The sequence below is a fragment of the Montipora foliosa genome, chromosome 1, assembly GCF_036669935.1.
Source record: "Montipora foliosa isolate CH-2021 chromosome 1, ASM3666993v2, whole genome shotgun sequence".
Lineage (NCBI taxonomy): Eukaryota > Metazoa > Cnidaria > Anthozoa > Scleractinia > Acroporidae > Montipora > Montipora foliosa.
The window spans coordinates 9,815,336-9,837,744 of NC_090869.1; the positions used below are offsets into that span (position 1 = coordinate 9,815,336).

A 22,409-nucleotide genomic window follows, 5' to 3' on the forward strand; every position below is an offset into this window, starting at 1 on the left:
AGCAAAATACTAAGAATGAAATCCTTTTACTTGTCCATAATCAATGTCAGATTCAATCATGTCATGGTTGCTCTTGCGGTACTTCGCGCTGTGCAAAAAAAAATTTGGACTCTGTTGATTTACGCTGTTTATAGAAATGTTGAATGTTCCTCCTTTTTAAAATCATCTAACGGTAACTCCAGAGGAACAAATTAAACGAGAAGTCGAAGCCAGGTTTCGAATACAAAGTTTGAATGGGTGCTGATTCAAGACCGCGCTTCTCGGAAGCTATTTGAATGCTTTGCTCCGATTGGCTGAGTAATTCTACTCTGGACGGTGATTGGTTATATTTTTTCATATGTGAAGAATATGCTTTGGACGTATCTCTTTCTTAAGAAATACAGCAAATATAGAATGCTATTTGCAAGGTTCATCATATAAAATTCTCGCTATCTCTAAGATGAAGATAGTTTACATAGTTTACTGTGATGTTCACGTTATCCAGTCTTACTGTAATTTATCAGTTTTGAATCAGTCATCTGAACAATAAAGATTTTGGTTAAATGTAATGTGTTAATATCTTTCACATTTGCCCTGAAACGCGGTTAAAAGAGTGGAATCCTCCCAATTCTATTCAGATTGAAAGCTTATCAACTTTTGCATGCCGTATTGTTTTTCTACCGAACAAAATCGAGCTTATCGCGTCGATTTAGCTCGATTTTGTTCGGTAATCGAACTGAATCGAACTCACCGCAAATTTCCAGTTCGATTATGTTGAACTACCGATCGTAACGTACCAATTGAACATGACTGCGAACAATAATTATTGAGTTCGATTGATTTTTGGTTCGGTTTTGTTCGATTCACTACGCTGCCGTAAAAAAAAATGCAATGCAAGTGACATGTGGGATAAACCATGCCATATTTCACGCGAATGTTTTGCATAACTATGTTAACTTTTTTGCCATACCCAGCTGAGTGCGCGAAAGAAGAAATTTTCGGTGCCAAACCAATAAATAGATAGGAACTTTTTCGGAGTTCTGATTTCTCGTGTTATACATTGTGACAAAATGTAAAAGGCGTAGCATGAAAGCCAAAACTAAGGTGAAACATTAGGAGGTATATTTGGAAAAGCTTTGAAAAGACTAAATTTACACTCATGCCTTTATCGCATCAGAAATTAGAACAACTTAAATCCAATCGAATGTAAAAGGGGATAACCAGATTACACCGAAAAAATGCAAAGAAACGGACAGCAATGTCTCAGTTATTTATCCCTGGAGACCAGCACAGTGACAAAGCCGATAATCAGATTTCTTCGGCTCATTCTACCCCTACAGCTGTAACTTTGGATAAACGTTCACTGATTACCGATTTTAACCCATCCAGTAGTAACTCATTGTGAGATAAGAGCTTTGATCTTACCCAAAGGCCGATGAAGTGCAAGTGATCCTGGATTCTCCTTTCTTCAATGTTTATATAGATTTTATGAAAGAACATAGGCACTGTTTTTGTTAAAGGTGTTGCGGTTTGAGGCGCGGGATTGCGGAAAATTAATTCAGTTTATAAAAGAACGAGGCATGATACAACGTGCTCTCAGTTTGAAGTAGAAGTGAGTTACGAAGGTATCAGTGGTTTTCTGCAATCCTGCGTCTTTATGGTGTTTCTCATTCTGATCAGAGGCTCAAATAATACTGAATTGTTAATTTTAAAAGCGACGAACGTTAATGGTAACAGCAGGCTCGTAAATGGACAAATGGTGAATATTAAAATGAGTTGCTGACACTTAAAAGGCTAAAACTATAGAAATCTAGTGAAATTTCTCTACGCTTGTATTAATGATGAGCAATTTAGAATGGTTTCAAATTCCACACTATCTGTTAAAAAGGCCTCTTAGCCTAAGCTAAATGGTGAATATTAAAATGAGTTGCTGACACTTAAAAGGCTAAAACTATAGAAAACTAGTGAAATTTCTCTACGCTTGTATTAATGGTGAGCAATTTAAAATGGTTTCAAATTCCACACTATCTGTTAAAAAGACCTCTTAGCCTAAGCCAAACGTTCGTAAGTCCCCTTTCTTCCATTTTAATCCCCACTGATAGCATTACACTACGGGCGGAAAACATCATATGTTGGTTTGCTGTTTTTTATTCTCTCGTGTTTGAATTTTGATCGCATGAGGGGGATATCGATTTTGTTAAGTGTAGAATTAAAAAAAAAAAAAGAATCTTTAGTTGTTGATGCTTTATTATTTGTTTCCTTTCTCTTTTAATGACTGAATAATCAGGGATTGCGAGGCTTTCAAATCGACCGAAGTAAACAATACAGAACCTTTCACTCAGAGGTGTTATACTGCCTGTCTGAAATCCGCCAGAAAAGCTAAACAAACTCTAAGCTTCGTTGTCATTAACTTAACCAGGTAAAAGCGAGACTTTCTTTCAAGCCTAAAAGCATCAATTAACGATCTATTGCCGTGTCAGTTCCTTCTTCCTGACAAACGACTTTGCATTTACGGTTTCGAAAATAATGGTCACAATCACTATCAATCGAAAAAAATCTGACAGACGTTTCTGTCATAAAGCTATTAATACCCACGATTTTCACTTAGGTGACAATCAAGTACAGCGCAAGCAAGTTAAATTAACCAGAAGGTCGACTTTCTGGCGACTGTTTAAATTCCGCTCTTTCGGGCTTCGGTCAGTGAAATGTATCGGCACCATTTCTTTCCCCAAAATGGGACCCTGTGGAGATTTAGGCTAAACTTCAGAATACCCCGCCACTTATTTGCATTTCATTGAATAAGAATAAGCTCTATTGTATTAAGTCTCGTTCTTCAAAAGATGCCGCATAGGGGAAACAATAGTGGTTAGCTGTGGCGGGGTATTCTGAAGTTGCTCCGAGATTTATATCTGCCTGTACCCTGTAACTACTGGGTTTCGCTCTCAAGTGATTTTAAGTAGGCGTACATCCATCATTGTCGTTGTCATTTTACATTTGATCATATTTAGTTTTTGGGCGCTCGAAGTGAGCGTGAGACATACACTGCTCGTGTTTACATTTATTTGTCTTCGTCATTCCTTCGTTGATTACTAAAACCGTCAAGTTTGTTTGTTTGTTAATTATTTGTTTAAGGAGGTTGAAGTTTTGGCAGCTATTCAGCTGATGTGGACCTGCTATACCCACCCACCCATAACAGGGGACAGCCACAACACCTGGAACTTTATCCCCTAAGGATGGAACTTCATCCATCCTTGGTTGCACAGAAAACACAATCACACACATAATGCCATCAACCTTTGCATATTGCATTACCTTTTTTATGCGCAGAGGAAATTTCACGGAATTTCAAAAACGGAAAATGGCTTCTCCCACCACTTTTCTAGGACCCGGGCCATAACATACATTATTTTTGGAACACCAACAGACAGTTGCCCTCAACCCAAGAGCACACCAAGGTTGGTAGGGGACTGTTTGGATGTCCATATATCAATTTTTAACTTCAAATTCTATTTTTTAAACTACACATCAAATCTTAACTATTTCTTATTTATCCAAATTTTACTACTCCTTTGAGAAAAACTATCTCCTTACAAACAGACCGAAAAATCACCAAAAAAATTACAAAACACCCCAAAACATTGATTTGTGTTTTGAGCATAGGGTTTTTGTATTGCTTGAAACGCAAACGAGATATTTCCATTAAGCTGATTTTAACCGGCGTGAAAACGGCTTTCAGGTGTAACTCCACCTTAAAAGGAAAGTATGCTATTCAGCACATGATCAGTGTCGAAAATTAAGCGTTTGTTCTGAATCGTAACTTTGTGCGTTACATTCATTATTATCCAAGCCTGAGGTGTCTGATGTCTTCATGAAATAATTGCAATCCTAGAATGAAATGAGTTGAGACTTTTTTTGCATTTTTGGAAGTTTTGGACCATAATTTGAAAAGAAGGTCAACTTGCCCCTTCCACAACCGCACTCAAACTACGATGTTGTTTAGGAAGAATAGGGACCTTAAGATCTACGACGGCGACGTCGACGAAAACGTCACCGCAAAATAGAACTTTGCTTCAGTATAAGTCTTTCGCGATTATTTCATCTCGTTCACGTCGTACAATGTGGGCAAAGTATCCTAAAAATAAATTGGTATGAGTGGTTTCAGAGTAAAAATAGGAAATGAAAGATTCTCTGTTGCATGGTCACGTTCTCATCACAACCTCAAATTTGGTGATTTCAAGTCGTCGTCATCCAGAGAACCGCAAAATTTTGAGCTAAAATTCGTGCCGCACGTGGAGAACGATTATTTATGCTTATTTAACCAATGATATCACTGTTTTCGTCGACGTCGTCGTCGTCGATCTTAAGCTCCCTGATAGCAATAAAACTACAACCGTGTCTCAACACTGTTTTTTAGGGAGTTGGAGCAGAACTAAAAGATTTTTGGACAAGAACGAAAAATGTAACAAACAATTCGGATTTCTCCAGGAAGCTGGATTCTGATTGCATGGCATTTATTTAGCTTGCGAGTTAGTATCCTGCACGATGCGATTTGGAAATTCCAGAAACGCAATACAAAAAACTAGAAGAGGATTTCCAATTTGAAATTATTCTTTACAGCCTTAAAACTCTTAGTTAATTTTTGGTAATGAACTTCAACTTTAATTCTCGCCGCTTGAACGACGTTAGACCCATAGAGGCGTTGGAATAGACCATATTCGTATTCTCGGTATTGGACTGGAACTAGCTTGCAATGGAGGCTAATGCGGGGGAATCTTTTCAAATGCAAATACTTTCTAATATATTCCCCCGCATTAGCCTCCATTGCAAGCTAGTTCCAGTCCAATACCGAGAATACGAATATGGTCTATTGTTTGTATACAAAAATTTGGTTTTATCAACGGAGTTGATAATGTAAATTGGCCACCGTACAGAGATTCTAAAAGCTGACGTTTCGAGCGTTAGCCCTTCGTCAGAGCGAATGGAGGGATTATGGGTTACGTGTAGTTTTTATAGTAGAGTAGGAGCTACGCTATTGGTGGTAACATGGCAACGTGAAAAATAGGAATATATTAGTTAAATGAAAAGCGTTCGTTAATACCGTGAGGATTAAGGGTGCCGATTTGAAAGATGAGTTTTTGTTCCAGATTCTTGCGGCTTTCCGTCGTACCTAGATGTAGGGAAAGGCCGCAGATAGCCATGTGCTTTTTGGAGTGGCTAGGCAGATTAAAATGGCGAGCGACTGGCTTAGATGCATCCTTGTCATTCTTCTCAACATCGCGAAGATGTTCGCGGAATCGGTCACCTAGTCGTCTACCTGTCTCTCCAATGTATAATTTATTGCATAATGTACAGGTTATGCAATAAATGACATTTGCGGAGGTACATGAGAAACGATCGGTGATCTTAACAGATCGCTTAGGTCCCGATATCTTGCTAGTGTTAACAATGAAAAGACAAGTTTTGCATCGTGAGCGCGCGCATTTGAAAGTGCCGGGTTGATCGTTAGTTTTGAGCGCGCTTCTAACTAAAAAGGTTGCCTACGTTTTTGTCGCGTTTGAATGAAATAAGTGGAGGTTGCGAAAAGATTCTACCAGTCTCGGGATCATTTTGGAGTAATTTAAAATTACTAAGAATGATGCTTTTGACTGCGTGGTTATGAGGATGGAAAGTGAGGATGAATGGAATTCTGTCATTCTTATCTTTTTGTGACGTTTGTAGTGATGACTGTCGATCAAATTGTTGGGCGCGATGATGGCCCGCTTTGACCACAGAGACAGGATAGCCACGTTTTTCGAAGAATTGGCACATCTCCTCTGATTTGCTGGAAAAATCGGAGTCTTCACTACATAGACGTCGAAGTCTAAGAAATTGAGAATAAGGAATGGAGTTCTTGACATGTGATGGATGTGATGATGAATACAGCAAATAACTGTGAGAATCTGTAGTGCACACTGGTACATAGCACGTTGCCACTAATAGGAACTTTGATATCTAGGAAAGCCAATGAAGTTTCCGAAATTTCCCAGGTATATTTAAGGGCCGGATGAAAAGAGTTGACCGAAGTTATAAATTGATCGAGTTCTTCTCTGCTGGATGAAATAGCGCCGATGCAGTCGTCGATGTAGCGGCCGTAGAGTTCAGGTTTGGGGCCGTTGTACTGATTAAAAAATTGGTGTTCAAAATATCCTACAAAAAGATTGGCATAGCTAGGTCCCATTCTTGTGCCCATCGCTACACCATTAATTTGTTTGTAATAGTTGCCGGCGAATGAAAAACAGGTAAGCGTTAAAACTAGTTCGGCAAGGCGGAGGAGCGTTTCCGAGCTAGGTTCTTTGACAGTGCGTTGATCGAAAAAGTGTTTAAGTGCTTGAAGACCTTCGCTATTAGGAATGTGTATAGAGATGTAATGTCCATGGTGAAAATAAGTTTGTCTTGGCCGGAGAAATTGAAATCGCGGAAAATTTGTAGTGCGTGTGTACTGTCTTTAATGTATGATGGCAAAGATCTGACGATAGGCGTCATAATCCTGTCTAAGTAGCCAGAAATGAGTTCGGTGGGGCAACTACAGGCAGAAACGATAGGGCGACCTGGGTTGTTGGGTTTGTGAATTTTAGGCAAGAAGTAAATGCGCGAAGTTGTAGGGGTGTTAATGGTGAGATTAGTGGCAGTGTCCGGTAATTCTTGATTAACTATAAGATTTTGAATGGTGTCTTTGACAAGTTTTTGATTTTTGGAAGTGAGATCTTTAGGGATTTTGGCATAAAACGAGGTATCCGAAAGTTGCCGCAAAGCTTCTATTTGGTAAAGGTCGGACCGCCAAACAACTACCGCGCCGCCTTTGTCCGCCGATTTGACAACTTCAACCCCATTTACACGACAGGAAAAAACGGCAAGGCAAGGATGAAAATTGGCAAGGGTAGCTAACATTTTGGTAAGGCAAGGATTGTTTACAAATACATCTTTTTATCCTCGCTAAGGTTGTTTTGGGCAAGGCTATTTTGCTCGAGGCCAGGTTTAACGGTATAACAGAGCATGCGCACTTTGCAAATTAAAGATGGCGTCGAGCTTGTTGATGTTCGTAAACTCCTTGCTAAGGAAAAAAAACGAGGCTGAAGAGAAACGACGACAACGTGAAATAAAGAAACAGAAAAGTGAGGAACTGAAGAGGAAAGAGAGTTTAATGAGATACCGTGGCTGCCGTAGGAAAAAAATGTTTCTTTTCATGCTCGTGATGTCAACACTAATTGACCCTCCAAGGGAACGAAACATCTGGATGAATCCTAAGTCAGATGACTGGTTTCGAATGGCTGACAGTGCCTTTACTCAAGAGCAGTGGTATGAGAATTTTCGTGTCACAAAAAATACGTTTATGTTTATTCTTGGTGAAATCGAACATGAAATAGCAAGACATGACACTCCAATGCGAAAAGCCGTTCCAGCGAGGAAGAAGTTAGCAATGATACTCTACTACCTCGCCTCTACGTCCGAGTACCGAACGATTGCAAATCTCTTTGGAGTATCAAAGGCATTCCTTTGTAATTCCATCAAAGATGTGTCTTGTGCCATTATTAAAAGTCTGCAAGGAAGATTAATTTACATTCCAAAGAATGACGAGCTGAAATCTATCCTTGAGACTTACAGAGAAAAATGGGGTTTCCCAATGTGTGCTGGGGCTATTGATGAGACACATATCCCTATTATTGCACCAAAGGAGGACCACACCGACTATGTAAACAGAAAAGGTTACCACAGTGTTGTCATGCAGGCTGTGGTAGACTGTAACTACCTTTTTAGGGATGTTGTCATTGGATTGCCAGGTAGTGTTCACGACGCTCGCATCTTGTCAAATTCTAGTGTCTATGAGAAAGGGAACAACAAAACATTGTTCCCAGATATCAGAGAAAGGATTGGGGATCAAGATGTTCCGATTGTCATACTCGGTGACCCTGCTTATCCATTGCTGTCTTGGCTTTTGAAGGCATATCCTGAAAACCCGAACACTCCCCAGAGCCAAAGGGTGTCAGTCGAAAACACTTTCGGGCGATGAAAGGGTCGATTTCGCAGATTTTCCAAGAGGATAGATATGGAGGTACCTGGAGTGGTCAACTTAACTGCTGCATCCTGTGTTCTTCACAACATGTGTGAATTACAAAAAAATGAAGTCTTGAAAGACTGGATGGATGGAACAATAGCCCTTCTTCAGCCTCAGTCACCTCCAAATGAGCTTGAAGGAGGAGACGATGCCACAGACATTCGCTCAGCATTTAAGACCTTTTTTATGTCTCAAGATGGTGAGAACATTGGAACAGGGTCACAATCTGTATGCTAGAAAAGATTGCAACCCAATGTAATGGAAATTTATGGTACCAAAAAATTGGTGTACTGAAAAATTGTTTGTTACGAGAGGGGCACACATTCCTAGCAACTTGGACGAAATCTTGAACTGTCAAATATACATAAGAGTCAATAAAGCTTTATTGAAACAGTCAGTTACGTTGTTAGCAATGAAATTAAATGTTAAACACAACATAAGAAAACAGGAGAAAAGTAATCAGATGAAGGCTTATTACTCTTATGAAGCTACTCAATAATGCCGTTCTTGATGTCTATAATTTAGTTTCCTCAGTGTACATATGTTGAGTCCTTTTAAATGTCATTTTTTTCACCAAGAAAAGACTTGTGTTCATGAACTGTCAAGGATTACCCGGATTTCGTTTGGTAAAGTGCGTAATAACTAAGGTTTCGAGTATCGCGTGGAGAACCTTTTTTTCAAATGTTAAATACAAAGTAAAACAACTTTTTAAAATTATTATTAAAACACTTGCAGTTACCTAGACTATTTCGAACGTAAAAGACTTAACAAAACGTGACTGTATGACTTGCAAAAAAAGCCTTTCATTACAACGGTGTGTAGCTGGACTCCGATGACGAATATGAACGCGCACTTTTGTCTACTACTCCACCCATGGTCCCATAGCCCCATCCAAACAATCTGCTATCACGTTGGCCTGGATCATCATACCCAGTTGGACTGTATACCACAGGTCCAGCTGATGACTGCATGCTTGTCGTAGGCGTATATGCATTGCGTGTTAAGAGTTGAAGAACCGCTAACTCGTGTTGCCTTTCCTCTCGCAGCCTCTCGGCCTCTATCTTTGTCTGCTCCAACTGTAATGCCATTTCCCGCTTGTGCCGTTCTTCTTCAATCTTGAAAAATCTTTGGAGCAAAAACAACCTCTTTGGATACAATGTTTTAACGACTGATGACCACACACATGAGTTGTATGAAATTGTGCAAATGTGTCATATTTCTTAGGCTCTGTAAGACCATTATGTAACAATATGAAGATATATCTCATAATTTAGTCAAAACTAACTAAGCGCACATTGCACTGATATCATAGGCAGGACTTCACAGAACTCAGATCTTGAGAATCCTGACTGTAGCTTCACAACCACAGTTTGTATTATCTCAAAATCTGACACTCCAAAGAAATAATTTTGCAAGTTTCAAGGCAAACAGTAGACTGCTATGATCTCAGCTGAGTTGCTATTATTATGCCACTTTGACAGGATCGTATGGCGTTTGAAATGTTGGTAATAACATCAATGAATTTCTTACATTCTTTGTGGTAAGGAATAATAAGTGCTCAGCAAAGGCAAGCACTTTTCAACAACACTGTGCTTGCTTGAACATAGTGAATTTCAAAGTTCAGTACCTGTCCATTTCTGAAGCTGCCGAGGTTATCATTTTGTCACAGAGAAGCTTAAGAGATCTCTCCAACTTAGTCCTTTTGGTGCTGCAGCTTTTTGGTAATGCTTTCCCACTGGGTACCTTATTTATGACTGGCTTCGAACCTGTAGTTGGAGTAGTGGATGAACATGATTCGGATAGAGCCTCAGTAAGTGAATCCATTTGTACAGGAGGGGTAGCTCCTCCGTCCGCGACAGCACCATCACTTTCAGCATCACTCATAACTGCGAAATCATTAAACAAAAGTACATCACCACAGTATCCTTACTCCTTCGAAGCAAGTCCGGAACCTCTTACTCCTTTCACATGATGGTCTATGTGCACCCTGCACATACCCATGGCCAATCAACAGTTTAATATAAATTTTAGATAAACCAAAATGGAATTACCATGATGCATGTTGACATCTTCCGAGTATGACATGTTGCCTTCCTCAGTCTGGTCAGTACTTGAATCAAGGACCAGAGGTGGCGAAATGTTAGCCCTGTGACCCATTATGCCGTCCATTTTATCGAAGAATTTCCATTTTCGCTCTCGAGCTCTCCCACTCTTCTTTGTTTTATTTTTCTCCTGTTTATACTTTTGACGAAGTTTCCGTATTTTGCTTATAATCGCCTTTACATCACATTTGACGCCTATTGAAAATAGAAGAGACGCTATCTTTTACAAGTATTTCATTTTCTATAAACAATTCTCAGAAATATTGACACTGATTGATCCGTGAATGTCGTATAAAACTAGGTTTCCTACCTTGTTGCTCAAGTTGCATTTGTAGAGTCTTGTACACTGACGTTTTCTCCTTCGGAGTTTTAGCATTATCCAAGGAAAATTGAATAGTTTCCTCAGCCCAAAAGTCCATTAACTTTCCTACCTCCTCGTCAGTCCACTTCCCTTTCTCCGCCATTTTGAATCTACTACAACTTCTGAGCATGCGTTGTGGAGCTGTAACATGCGCAGATTGATCAGAAATTGGCTTCTGGGCAAGCGGGAACGTTTACACTTCTTTAAAACGGGTAAGGTGCCAGTTTTCGTCCTTGCCTTACCGATTTCTTCAAAAACGGGTCAACCTCTAAACGTGGTCCCAAAACCGAAAATTAAATTGGTACGGTAAGGCATCCTTTGCCGGTTTACACTACACAATTTACCCTTGCCTTGCCTAGAGTAAAAGTTACCCTTGCCAATTTTCATCCTTGCCTTGCCGTTTTTTCCTGTCGTGTAAATGGGGTTTATGTCGTTGCGTTTACTAAGATTTTTAAGAGTGCCTGCCTGTAAAAATCAGACAAATTCTCAATTTCGCGGCAAGGGTCGAAAATTCGATTTGGCTCATATTTTTATGGTAGACAGGCTAGGGCATGATAAAAACTACTGGGTAGTTTTTTTTTTGCCAAAATATTCATTTATTTCAAAGAAATATGCAAATTACCAAATTCCTTTAAAGTCGCCATTTCACGCAACATTTTTTTAAACCAGTTTGAGAGCCTCGCATGCAAAAGCAAATTATTCTTCCGTCTTTAAAACAATCAAATATTTTTGTGTAATGTTTAAATGTGTGCTGGGTCAATTTTAGGGAATGTTGCGTTGTCTTTTTGGGTGCAAAATAATTAAATTTCGAAGACGTGTATTTCATTCACTTGAAAGTACTTCGTGAATATAATAAATTTTCACCATGTCCGAAATCTGCAAATGGATTAAGCTTCTGGTGGTTGAATTGCAGAAGAATGGTCTACAGATTCCTGTAAAAATTTATCTGGGCAAATGATTGTGAGCGACGCGAGAGCTTTTCAAATTACGTTAAAAATGCAAATATTTGCCCCTCCGCCGTCAAATTTCAATTTACGGATTACACATATATTTTAACATGCACCACATGCCTTGACCTATACTAAGTTGAAATAGACACAGAGATAATAATTTTGAAATGTTCTAACCTTATTTGCTGTAAGAGGCAGGTCAAAAAGCCGATTTAACGTGTTTCGCTCACTATTTGTCGCATTTAAAGCAGTATAGTTTCCTTCTTTTTACACAATGTCCGATCTACATCACTAATTTTCATCGTATTTAATGGTCGAATACCATCTTTGATCTTGTTTCGGCGCTTATGGTCACCACTGCATCTAACGTAACTCAACAACGCTAAGTCATTTGTGGATAGTTGCTTACTTTGCACTACACCAAAATACTATCACATTTGAACGTTTGCTGTTTGACCTTGAATCCTTTGCAGTGCTTCGTTATTTGTTCGTCACGCAATGCTGTCATCTCATTTTAGGGGGTAGGGGTAGGGCAATTTCTATCATGATACGTAACCACTTGGAGCACACAATCTTGTTGATTAGGAAGAGAGTAAAGTAAAGGAATGAAAAGAATGACTAGTTTAACTTTGTCTCCTGAATTGTCATCTGTTGTCATCTCTCTTGGGGTGCAGGGATGGCGCAGTGGTGAGAGCACTCGCCTCCTACCAATGTGGCCCGGGTTCGATTCCCGGACTCGGCGTCATATGTGGGTTGAGTTTGTTGGTTCTCTACTCTGCACCGAGAGTTTTTCTCCGGGCACTCCGGTTTCCCCTCTCCTCAAAAACCAACATTTGACTTGATTTACTTTCATTGTTCATTTCAGTTTACAGTGTTCCCAATTAGCGCTCCAGCGCTAGAACGACTAGACACTTAAATAAAGTTCCTTTCCTTTCCTTTAAAGGAATGAAAATAATGACTAGTTGAACTTTGTCTCCTGAATTGTCATCTGTTGTCATCTCTTAAGCGACACTCTAGGGCTAAACTCGTTCCTAGGTCTTTTCGCGCTGTGCAAAATTTCTTTGATTACCTTTTCCCAAACAGTATGAACGAAATCCGAAAATTCACCCCAGTCTCTAAATTTCGCAGCTTCCACAAAACCAAACAATGCAAATACAAAACGAAGGCGTTTTTTTTTTAATTTTTACAACATGGCAGAATTTGTTTTCGAATACTTTTGCGGACAGTCGGAGCCTTTGCAAACTTTTTTGTTTTCTCAAATAGGCCACGTTCAATAAATCAACATTCTAACATGCTCCAAGGCTTTCGGGTCAAAATTGTAACTTTTTAAAGTTTCTTTTGTCTCTCAATTCCCGAAAGAGACTTGGACACAAAGGAAACAACACCAGAGAAAAACGTTTGTCCCGAAAGCCTCGGAGCCATGTCAGAATACTGATGTATCGAACGTGGCATATTGCTTTTCGCAACATGATCATACCGTTACCCCGGTACCATACGCATCATCTTGCGCGCGCTTGTGCTCCCACACGTGCTTTTTTGGCACGACAAATCTTTACAAACCCCTACCCCGGTACGCAGTTTTTCTCCCACGTCCGAAGCCACCCGATCTCCGCACGGAAACAAAATGTTGCAAAATTATTACCTCAAGCGTTTTGTGAGATTCCGCCATACCAATAAAGAACTGATGAAGGAGAGCCATGAGAAAGAAAAAGGAGATATTGGACTAGACCAGGAAGAACTAGCGCGTGGTGGGACTACTTTGTGTATGAAGTGGTATTACCTGAACATTTATTTCACATATGCACAATTCCACGTCCAACTCGTTCTTATCGCTTTCGAACCTATTAGTTTGGACAAATGAAGCCAATGGGAAAATTAAACGCTAGTTTGGGCGAAAATAATTTGCTTCGTTTTCTTAGAGATCAAAACTTATTAGTATGGTCGGGACCTGAGTTACAGCTCTTTCTGGGGTCTTCGAGGCAAGTCCCTCACGTATTTAAAAACACAAAGGAGATTCTCTATTCCTGCGGTGATGATCGGGGCTCTTCAAGGAAAACTTGCCCCTGCATAGTGGATGAGGTCTGTTGGCCCCAGCTCTCTATGTTGAAGATTGCGTTTCAAAGTGATTCGTTAAAACTGCAGCTACCAACTAATTTCGTCAGAAGATCTATGTAAGGCTTCTTTCGTTTAACGTTGATTGTTGAGATGTCAAGCTGATAAAAATTACATATGTCTTAGAGGATCTGCTCAGAAAACTTTGCGAGTTTAGAGCAAGCTGCGATTTCACAAATGTTATGGGTATCGTACATGATCGGATGCTGCAATGATATTTCTGCCATGACTTCGTTACTCAATTCTTGTATGTTCTGTTCATGAATTTTATCCAGCTCTTCGGCGTGTTCATCTTCTTCGTCCCCAGATTCAGCAGCTTGGACAACTTTCTTTGAAGCAAGGCGTGAGAAGAAACTGGCAACTTGCTGAGAAGTTAAATAACTCGAAGCATCAAATCTAGAAGAGCCATCTGCGTTTCTAACTTTTCTCATTGACTTGGAAACATTAGAGGGATCAGCTTTCTTTCCAGTCTGTTCGCCGATTTTGAATACTTCTGTCAGTTATTGTTTCTGGTTTTCACTGAGTGTGGTTCTTTGAGTACAGTAAAAAGCAACTCACTCTCGCCTTCCAGGGGCGAGATGGACCCGTTTTAAAAGGCAGCTCGACCAAACTTGTTCGAGACAACGCAGGGAGAACCGATTCAACGGGCTCGAATGTCTCTTCAACGGTCGAACAAGTAAATCCATTGTTGTTTGAAGCCAACGACATTTATGCTAATCAACCAAGGGTAGCCGAAGCGGGACCAGTATTTTCCAGTCAAGAGAGATCTAATACTGAATTAGTTGCTGAAATGGAAGGTATAAAACTTGACCTCCTTATTCTACAGAAAAAGGTAGAAGCCAACTCTAATCTGCTCTCGATAAATTGCCAAAATCGAGAGGAATTTGCTGTTAGCGCCGAACTTTGTGAATACAAAGGGAGGTGTGAGAAACTGGAATCATCTATATGCAAAAAAGAGAGAGTTATCGAAGAACTTGAGGAGAAATGTTTGTCTCTCGAAAATCGTGCTGTATCATTGGAACAGGAAAATGACTCACTAAGGCTTGCATTAAGGCTTATTTTACAAGAAAAGAACGAAGAAGACTCCCATCACCAGCAAGAGACGAACGAGTGTTTTTATCAAGTGAAAAACTCGGGCACGAATGTTGGGTGTAATAAACGCAACCAACGTAAAATGTCAACTCAGAATAATATCGTGACGCGTAACAGGTTTGAGATCCTTAGTGATGCACAAGATGATCCAACAGAGACAGAGGCAGCAACACACAAAATCATCCGGCGACGGCAAAACCATCAACGGGCGTCATATAGGTCGTCTCGCAGTAATCCTAGTGAACCAAGCGAAACTTCTGCTAACGATGATTTACGCGGTGAGGTCGGCAGAGAGAGGAGTGCCAGCAGTAAGTTTACAACCCTATTGATTGGGGACTCCATGGTCAAGGATATTCACGGTAAGAAATTAGCGAAAGCAGTAGGGCACCGAGTGGTGGTAAAGTCATTTTCTGGAGCCACAACCAAAGCCATGAGAGATTACTTAAAGCCTAATTTAGAGCTCCAGCCTGATGAGGTGGTGCTACATGTAGGTACAAACGATCTGAAGGCTAAAAACGGCAAGACATCTAAAGAAGTTGCAGAAGCTATTGTTGATCTCGCTAAACAGATAGAGGGGTCTTCCGAAGCTCAAGTCATAGTCTCAGGACTTGTAACACGAAAGGACAAGCTTAATGATAAAGTCTCAGAGGTGAACAAGCACTTGACGAGGTTTTGCCGTCAGAATGATTGGAGATTTATTGAACACAATAATATATACGAAAAGGGGTTAAACCGTGGAGGTCTACACCTGAATTTTGCAGGTAACAAGCGTATTTTTAAGAATTTTTATAATGGTCTAGCTCATTGAACTTTTACTATGCCTTCCATTAATGCCATGCCGTTGGAAGGCAACAGTCAGGAGTCATCGAGAAGTCCGACTCAAAATCCTATTGATCGTTCTCGAGTGTTGCCCTCCAAACGCGGTTTTAAGCTGACCTCGCTGAATATAAATAAATTGACCACTCATCTTGATGAACTCAAGATCTTTCTCGTAAGTAACGATATAGATGTTCTCGCAATTAACGAGACTAAACTAAATGAATACATCACCGATAATGAGGTCAGTATCTCTGGTTATGATATAGTTAGACGTGATAGAACTTCATATAGAGGTTGGGGCGTTTGCTTTTATGTAAAAAAGTCAATTAACTTTTCGGTGCGCAACGATCTTTGCATGGACAGTCTTGAGAACCTTTGTATTGAAATACGCAAACCTCGTTCTAAATCATTTATTGTTGCTACGTGGTATAGACCACCTAATTCGCTTGTTAGTATATTTTCACCTTTTGAAGAGTTGATTGGGAAATTGGATTCCCTTAATACTGAATTCTACCTTTTAGGGGATCTAAATTGCAATATGGCCGCATCCCAGTTTGACAGCGATACACGCAAATTATTAACTATCACCAAGAGAAAATGAGGGGACAGAGAGGGAGGCTCAAGGCGTTTGCCGGGATATGTTATGTCCACGAAAGTTATTTTTAGACGAGCGGAAGTCTTTGTTCTAGCGGAAGTCTGTCTTCTGAGACGTCCGCATGCAGTTTTGCCTCGCTCTCAGGTTCTTAGTGGAAAGAGAAAATGATGGCGCGCGTCTAAGGCCGGATCGAGGTTGGCCTGCATGCGGACGTCTCGGAAGACTTCCGCTCGTCTAAAAATAACTTTCGTGGACATGACATATCCCAAGGGCTGGACCGGGAGCCTCCTTCTCTGTCCTTTCATTTTCTCTTGCTATCACGGATGTTTATGGTCTTCAACAACTCATAACAGAACCAACACGAATAACCGAAACTTCTGCAACATTGATTGATTTAATTTTTACTAACTGTCCTGACAAGGTGTTATGCTCAGGTGTGCGTCATATTGGCATTAGCGATCACAGCATAGTCTATGTCTATCGAAAATTAGCCATTAATGGACAGAGTAAGGGTCACACTAATATAACCTATAGGAATTTTCGAAGTTTTGACCGTGATAAATTTCGTAGCGATGTTGCATCTCAAGATTGGGATCACATAAACAATTCTTCCAATCCAAATGATATGTGGAATGAATGGAAGGAATCCTTTTTGGCTATTGTTAACAAGCACGCTCCATTGAGAACCACTCGTGTTCGCGCGCGGGGTTCCCCATGGATTACTTCTGAGCTTAAAAAACAGATGCACGATCGAGATATTTTGAAACTCAGAGCAATTAGATCAAAAAATCCTAATGATTGGGTTCACTTTAAAAGACAGCGGAACAAAGTCAATAGTGCGACTAGGCTAGCGAAGCAAGTTTATTAATTATCAAAATATGCTAAACGAGCACAAGAGTGATTCCCGCAAAACCTGGCAGATCATCAATGAGCTGTCTTCCCGAAATTTCTTGGAAACGTCTGTGAAACAACTGAATATAAATGAGCAATCAGTAACAGCTCCAGAAGAAATAGCGCACGAATTTAATCGTTATTTTGCTACCATTGGCCCGAAACTTGCTAGTGATATTCCTTCTTCAGATGGCAACAGCTATCTGAATTATCTCACTAGCACGGATAAGGAGTTTCAGTTCCGCCCAACCTCCACAAATGAAGTATTTTCACTGCTGAATAAACTGAAAAAATCAAAGGCAGTCGGCCTTGACAAAATTTCTTCTCGACTTATTCGTGAATGCGCGGATCTTATTTGCAAACCGCTGTGCTATATTTTCAATCAGTCATTAAATGTAGGTGTGTTCCCAGGCGACTGGAAGTGTGCACGGGTCACTCCACTATTCAAACAAGGGGAACGTGATGACCTAAACAATTACCGCCCAATTTCCGTTATCCCGGTTATAGCCAAAGTGTTCGAAAGAATAGTTTATAACCAATTATATGCGTACCTAACAAAGCATAACGTAATATGTAAATGCCAATCTGGTTTTCGCTCTATTCATTCCACCGTTACGGCTCTACTTGGGGCTACGGATACTTGGGCTTACAACATTGACCGGGGAAAAATAAACGCTGTTGTTTTCCTAGACCTAAAAAAAGCCTTCGATACGGTTAATCACGAGATCCTTTTATCTAAATTAAATAATTACGGCATACATGGCATTTCTTACAACTGGTTTAAGTCCTATTTGGACAACCGCACTCAAAAGTGTTCCATTAATGGATCACTTTCTAAAACTTGCTCACTAAGTTGCGGCGTCCCTCAAGGGACTATTTTGGGTCCATTGTTGTTTTTGCTATATATCAATGATCTGCCAAACTGTCTAACGAATTGTGTGCCATGGATGTACGCAGATGACACCCACCTAACATATGCGGGTGACAATACAGGCGACATGGAATCAAGACTTAACCATGATCTAGAAAATGTTAAAAAACGGTTGATAGCAAACAAACTTACCCTGAACATGACAAAAACCGAATTTATGCTGATTGGATCAAGGCAGAGGTTGTATGATCTCACAAATCCTCCAATTCCCGAGATTAATGGTGCTCCTATCACTCAAGTTTCTGTTGCTAAATCCCTGGGCGTGCTTATTGATAATAATCTTAACTGGAGTAGCCATGTCGATAAACTGACAAAGAAAGTAGTTTCTGGAATTGGAGCCCTCAAACGTATAAGGCATCTCGTTCCTCAGACGACATTGCGCTCTATTTATCACGCTTTACTTCAACCGCCCTTTGACTACTGCAATGTCGTCTGGGGAAACTGTGGTATCACGTTACATGACAAATTACAAAAACTGCAAAATAGAGAAGCCAGAGTTTTGACCTTCTCTAATTTTGATGCAAATGCTAGCGAGCTATTCAAAATTTTAGGCTGGAAAAATCTAGTTAGCCAGCAACAAATTGCGCTGGCCACAATGGTCTATAAGTGTCTTCAGGGGCTAGCACCGGAATATCTATGTTCTAAATTTACAAACCGCGACTCTGTTTATAGTTTAAGAGACTCTGAAAGAAAGCTTAATGTTCCGTTTCCGCGGACAAATTATTATAGAAACAGCTTCAGCTATAGAGGTGCTACTGTCTGGAATAGCTTACCCCTCAAAGCGAGACAAGCAGAGTCTCTTGGGCTTTTCAAAAATCTGATTAAAGATATATTTTAGTATAAAGCACGGCATTCATGGAAAGCAGCTTTAGAATTAATATAGTATTATAGTAATTGTATTTTATTGTAATCATTTTAAAATTTTACCTTTTGTAATTTAGATTTTAGCACTGTTTGTAATCTTAGCTGATGATTTTACCGTGCATAAATAATAAAATAACATATCATATCATATCATAAACATGCAATAAGTTGTTTCACTTATCCTAAGAGTGCTCATTACAAAATATGCAACGCAAACTGCGAATATGGAAACAAATATTTATATTTGTTTTTTTTATTTATATTTTTGTTATATTATATACCCCTACCGGTATACGTACCCGCCAAAAAGGAAAGCATTGCGTGACGAGCTAATGATTAGGGAACTTAAGCAACGACAACGGCGACGGCAACGAGAACGTCACAAATTTGCATATTTAGTGGGAAAAAACAGTAGCTTTGCACGCCCTGCACGTGCGTTTTTCACTAATACGTGACATTCGTGACATGCTAAACACCCTTACTCGCAGTCCGAGACTGAATTGCTAAGGCGCGGCTCAACGAGCAACGAGATCGGACCGAAGGAGCTGTGCTGCCGGCTAGGCGCTCGGCCCCTGAGCACGACCCATGTATGACCTCGGAGCACAGCACCACAGCCTGATGGAATAGGCTGTGAGTCGATTTTGCTGAGGGAGGAAAACCGGAGTACCCGGAGAAAAACCCTCGGAGTCAGGTTGAGATCGACTGAAACTCAGCCCACATACGATCTCGGGGCCGAGAGTTGAACCCGTGTCGCAGAGGTGGAAGGCACTGTTGATAACCACTAAGCCATCCTGACTCCCCTTTTGTCCATTTCTTTGCCGTCGTCAGCAAAACAAAAACGTGAAATAGTCAAATTTGAGGTTTTAAGGAGAACGTCAGCACTTGACTAGAGAGTTTCATTTTCTCCCCTAAATTAAGCGCCGTTCCGATCAATGTCGTTTTTGAGGAACTACCACACCCTTGTCATATTAAAAGGGTTGACATGTTTACGAAGTGATAATAATGACGCGAATTTATATTTTGAGATGACGTTCTCGGTGCCGTCGCCGTCGTCGTTGCTTAAGTTCCCTATTGTGCTGCGGGCGCCGACACGCCTGAGAGCAATGGTCGCAATCAAATGTAATATGTTGGTCTAGCAGGTTTAGTACGTACAAAGCAAGCAACTATCTGCAAATCACTTAGCAGTTGTTGACCTCGGTAGATGCAGTGGTGATCATATGCCCCGAAAGATGATCACAGATTATGGTATTCGACCATTGAATACGTGTGCAACGAACGTCGTGTACACAGAAGCAAACTTGACCGCTTAAAATGCGACAAATGGTGAGAGAAACACGTTAAATCAGCCTTTGGACCTGCCTCTTACGGCAAATAAGGTTAGAAAATTTCGAAATTATCAGCTGTCTCTTTCACCTTAAGATGGGTCCATACATCTGGCGCGTGCTTAAATATATGTGTAATGCCAGTTGACGACGGAATGTGAAATATTTGCATTTTTTACGTACTTTGAGAAGCTCTTGCGTCGTTCACAATCATTTGCCCAAAGAAATTTTTACGCAAATCTGTAGACCATCTTTCTACAATTGGACCACCAGAAGCTTAATCCATTTGAAGGTTTCGCACATGGTGAAAATTAATTGTATTTTTGAAGTACTTTTAAGTGAAAGAAATACATGTCTTCGAAATTTAATTATTTTGAACCCAAAAAATGACGCAACATTCCCCCAAATCTACCCAATACACATTTACACATTGCACAAAACTATTTGAGTGTTTTAAAGACGGAAAAATAATTTGTTTTTGCATACGAGGCTTTTGAACTTGTTTAATAAAATGGTGCGTCAAATGACGATTTTAACGGAATTTGGTAATTTGCATTTTTCTTTGAAATAAAAGGATATTTTGCCGAAAAATTTATGCAGTAGTTTTTGTCATAACCTAGCCTATCTACCATAAAAATATGAGCGAAATCGAATTTTCGACCCTTGCCGAGTTATGTTTGATAATTATGGACAGGGACTCTTAAGCGCGCCGCCCACTCTTCCGAGGAAAGGTTGGAAAATTTAGTGTTGCGATTGAATTTAAGTTTGTGAATGTCGTGACGGCATTTTTTGGTGAAAAAATCTAAAGAGGCAAATTGTCCCTCTGGGGGAGTCCATTTGGATTTGTGAACTAGAAGTGTTTCAAAAATATCTTTGTTAAAAGTGTCCGAATCATCCTCTTTGTCGTGAAAAAAAGGCTTTTAACTGAACGCGGCGAAGGAATTTTTCAACATCTTGCTTAATAGAAAATTCGTTGGTGCGTTTGGTAATAGGGACAAAATTTAGGCCCTTACTGAGAACAGATTTCTCTGAGTCAGTAAGCGGAAGATTTTCTGGAATTGTAATTACGGTATTAGACGACTAGGTGACCGATTCCGCGAACACCTTCGCGATGTTGATAAGAATGACAAGGATGCATCTAAGCCAGTCGCTCGCCATTTTAATCTGCCTAACCACTCCAAAAAACACATGGCTATCTGCGGCCTTTCCCTACATCTAGGTACGACGGAAAGCCGCAAGAATCTGGAACAAAAATTCATCTTTCAAATCGGCACCCTTAATCCTCACGGTATTAACGAACACTTTTCATTTAACTAATATATTCCTATTTTTCACGTTGCCATGTTACCACCAATAGCGTAGCTCCTACTCTACTATTAAAACTACACGTAACCCATAATCCCTCGATTCCCTCTGACGAAGGGCTAACGCTCGAAACGTCAGCTTTTAGAATCTCTGTACGGTGGCCAATTTACATTATCAACTCCGTTGGTAAAACCAAATTTTTGTATACTACTTCCCCACCGACGCAGCACCACAGTTTCTTTAGAAACTACCCCCTTCATTCATTGGTCTATTGTTTGGTTGCTCTTACGTAAATACGACGCAGGCAAACGACTTTAACATTTGGTTCAACATCCGCTCGATTTGAAACCGTTTGGCCCCTCTCCCCTCTATCAACCGTGTTGAAACATGTTGAATCGAAGTTGACTCGGTGTTGAATGAGTTTAAAAGCGTTTTAACTTTGCTTCAACAACCATTCAACATTTCTTTTGTTTTCGCGAATGTTGAAATATCAGCCTGCTAGGCAACGGCAACACTAGAAAATTCTTTAACGTGAGGAATAAATCTGCAGTACTTTCGATGTCATCACCATTGAAAAAAAACTTTTTACTGGTCACATTATACCCATAGCGAGGGACATTTATTAAATGGGGAAGGCTGGTCTTACGCCAAAATTAAAAGGCAACTTTACCATGCTCTTACCGTTCGAAAAAGCGTTAACAGCTGCCTCTTGCACTCGCTCTCAGTCTGTAGAGCTTTGACGAGTAGCGTAGCTGTTTTTTTATGCCCAGCTTAAAGGAAAATCAGCGAAAGTTTCCCTTTCCACGTAAGTGCATTTCCGTAAGTAAACAACCTTTCTCGGCTTTCTTCAAAGTTGAAATGTTACGTATTTCGTTTTGCATTTACCGAGTCCTTGAGCATCGGGAAAGTTTACTTAGCAAAGCACTTAATAAAAAGCAATACTTGCCCTGGGCTGCGCCTCGAGGCAAATATTCTATATTTTCGTCTTCTCTAA

General features: G+C 40.2%; 2 protein-coding genes across 2 annotated transcripts in view; both read right to left on the reverse strand.

Moving 5' to 3' along the window:
• LOC137976337 (adenosine receptor A3-like) overlaps positions 1–1,685 on the reverse strand; it is a 60,288-nt gene extending 58,603 nt beyond the window's left edge. Inside the window, exon 1 of the mRNA XM_068823695.1 lies at positions 1,405–1,685. The gene's annotated coding sequence lies outside the window, so the exon portion shown is untranslated. The remainder of the gene's footprint in view (positions 1–1,404) is intronic.
• A 6,494-nt stretch (positions 1,686–8,179) lies between these two features.
• LOC137974831 (uncharacterized) lies at positions 8,180–9,928 on the reverse strand. Its single transcript, XM_068821827.1, has 2 exons — positions 9,699–9,928; positions 8,180–9,196 (listed from the first exon to the last, which is right to left on the reverse strand). The coding sequence occupies exons 1-2, from the start codon at positions 9,893–9,895 to the stop codon at positions 8,878–8,880; spliced, it is 516 nt and encodes a 171-aa protein (XP_068677928.1). The 5' UTR covers positions 9,896–9,928; the 3' UTR covers positions 8,180–8,877.
• Between the last annotated feature and the right edge of the window lie 12,481 nt (positions 9,929–22,409).

Coding starts and splice junctions, on each gene's coding strand:
- LOC137974831 (XM_068821827.1), bottom strand. CDS start 9,895: ATGGATTCACTTACTGAGGCTCTATCCGAATCATGTTCATCCACTACT. Junction 9,197..9,698: donor GCAGCTTCAGAAATGGACAG/GTACTGAACTTT, acceptor TTTGCTCCAAAG/ATTTTTCAAGATTGAAGAAG.